This window comes from Teleopsis dalmanni, chromosome 1 (genome assembly GCF_002237135.1).
Source record: "Teleopsis dalmanni isolate 2A chromosome 1, ASM223713v2, whole genome shotgun sequence".
NCBI classification, from domain to species: domain Eukaryota; kingdom Metazoa; phylum Arthropoda; class Insecta; order Diptera; family Diopsidae; genus Teleopsis; species Teleopsis dalmanni.
This window is the reverse complement of record NC_051846.1, coordinates 109,279,836-109,282,302: the sequence shown is the minus strand read 5'-3', so window position 1 is coordinate 109,282,302 and position 2,467 is coordinate 109,279,836. Positions and strand designations below refer to the sequence as shown.

At 39.8% G+C, this 2,467-nt stretch overlaps 1 protein-coding gene across 1 annotated transcript; it reads left to right on the top strand.

Moving 5' to 3' along the window:
* Window positions 1–218: 218 nt before the first annotated feature.
* LOC119665506 (uncharacterized protein K02A2.6-like) lies at window positions 219–1,577 on the top strand. The gene has a single exon (XM_038074728.1). It carries the CDS (start codon window positions 219–221, stop codon window positions 1,575–1,577), a length of 1,359 nt encoding a protein of 452 aa, XP_037930656.1.
* The last annotated feature ends 890 nt before the right edge of the window (window positions 1,578–2,467 follow it).

The following is a 2,467-nucleotide window of genomic DNA, read 5'->3' as shown; positions in this document are numbered from 1 at the left end:
AAAGGAAATATCACAGTTACGAATTAGAAACGCTTGCAGTTGTCGAATCTGTGGACCGCTTTAAATATTACATCTATGGAAAGTCGTTTACGGTCATTACCGATTGCAATGCTGTAAAATTGGCCATGCAAAAGCGAGAAATGATACCTCGTATAGCCAGATAGTGGCTTCGTATCCAAGACTATGACCTCATCATCGAACATCGAAGCGAGCAACGAATGGCGCACGTCGACGCACTAAGTCGTATGCCTAACGAAGACGGTTGCGATCTTGAGGAAGCGAGTTTGCGAGTCTGGAAGGCGGAAATAACTGAGGCAGATTGGCTTTACAGTATGCAATTACAAGACAGCAAACTTCAACAAATCGTAATGAAAATTGAGGAGAAGGATTCAGACATTATTAACGAGTATAAAATAATTAACGGACGACTGTACAAACGGTATAAAAACCAACAGCTCTTCGTAATACCAAATGCTTTACGATGGAAGGTGACACATGATGCACATGTTAAAACAGGACACTTGAGCATTGACCGAACGATTGAATACTTACTACGGTCTATGTGGTTCGCTCGAATGCGAAACTTTGTCAAATCTTTTGTGAAAGCGTGCATTGATTGTGCCTTCACTAAGCGTCGAGGAGGTAAAAAGGAAGGTGAGTTACATTGCGACAAAATGGAGCCTATTCCGTTCAAAACAATACACATTGACCACCTGGGACCTTTTCCCCGAAGCCGAAAGTTAAACGAATATATCCTGATTATTGTGGACAGTTTCACAAAATTTGTCATCGTCAGACCAGTGAAAAGTACGAACACTAAACAAGTCATCGCCATTCTGAATGAAGTTACCAGTTACGTTGGAACCCCTGAAACTATAATAAGTGATCGTGGTACCGCCTTTACGTCAAAAGAATTCGAAAGATACTGTAACGATCAACTAATCAAACACATACGCAACGCAGTCCGTACGCCACGAGCCAATGGCCAAGTCGAACGATTTAATCGCACCGTTTTATCCATGCTGCAACCCTCAACACAAGATGACCGAACCTGGGACGAGCAACTACGAAGCATTCAATGTACATTGAACTCACTGATTAGGCAAACGACGGGAAAATCTTCAAACGAATTGCTTTTTAGATTCAAGCCACGCGACATATTAGGTAACAAGCTGATCCAAATTCTCCAAGATGAAGACGATACTATTCCCATCACCCAAGAAGAACTTCACCACCGACGATTACTTGCTGCTAATAACACCGATAGTAAACGGGTAAACGCGAAAAAGCGTTTCGACGATAAACACAGGAAACCAACGAAATATGAGCAAGGTGATTTAGTTCTAGCAGAACGAGAACCAGCATCCACAGGCACGTCCCGCAAACTTGAATGTCGATATAAAGGACCGTTCGTAGTCACCGAAGTTCTCGATAATGACCGTTATGTCATCGAAGACCTACCAGGATCCGATCGAAAACAACGACATTATAAATCAATCTATGCGTCTGATCTCCTAAAGCCATGGTGTCAATTGCCGTACGAAGAAGAAACTGATTCCGAGCGCGAGGACGCTTGACGTCAGGAAGGGCCGACTGTTAACCTACATCCGAAACGCACAACTGGGCACCTTAAAAGTTTTAACAACAGGTGGTCACCTAACCTATGTTTGACAGCGAATGACACAATCGAGTGAAGTAGAATAACGGAAGTTCGATGGGTAGCGTCGTGAATAAATATATTGTTTTAGTTAAATAAAGTAAAGTAATGTTATGTAAAAAGAAAGTCTATTAACGTTTTGTAGTTAACGCAAAAATCCAAATTTAAATTAAACCAAAGTTTAAACATATGTACAGACTTAACAAATAATTGAGGAGTTATAATTTTACCGCATACATGACCGAAATTTGGTGCGCATGCTTAAATATACACAGTGCGATTTGGTAGCACGCATACTTGGTCTGCATCGTCTATATCATGCTTTAGTTAACCATCCTCCACTTTCTTTAACTGCACTTGCAGCAATTTAGTATCATTAATATGATATGAATGAATACTTAGTATGTAGAATATTACCAATGTGGAAATAATCAAATATTTTTTGGCTGGTAAGTTTCTAGTATATACTTAGTAAAGTGAGGATTCCAATACACTTTCTAACGAAACACCGACAATAATGGGGTAACTATCAGAGGTAAAATTTATTGAACACACTCGAAATTTTCTGTCAATAAGGAAGCTTTTTAATATGTTATACATGTTGGAAGAAATAACGGTACTTAAATTATACCAGAGTTCGTATTTGCACACTCATGAGCAGCTCAGGCTCATGAGCAAGAGCTAATTATTACCTGAGCCCAAAATTGGCTCATATTGAAATTAGCTGCTCATGATATATCACGAGCCGGGAGCTCAGCTAAAAAATCAGCTTACTGGCAATAGTTTTTTATTACAATTTAGGCACATAAA

Coding starts and splice junctions, on each gene's coding strand:
- LOC119665506 (XM_038074728.1), top strand. CDS start 219: ATGGCGCACGTCGACGCACTAAGTCGTATGCCTAACGAAGACGGTTGC.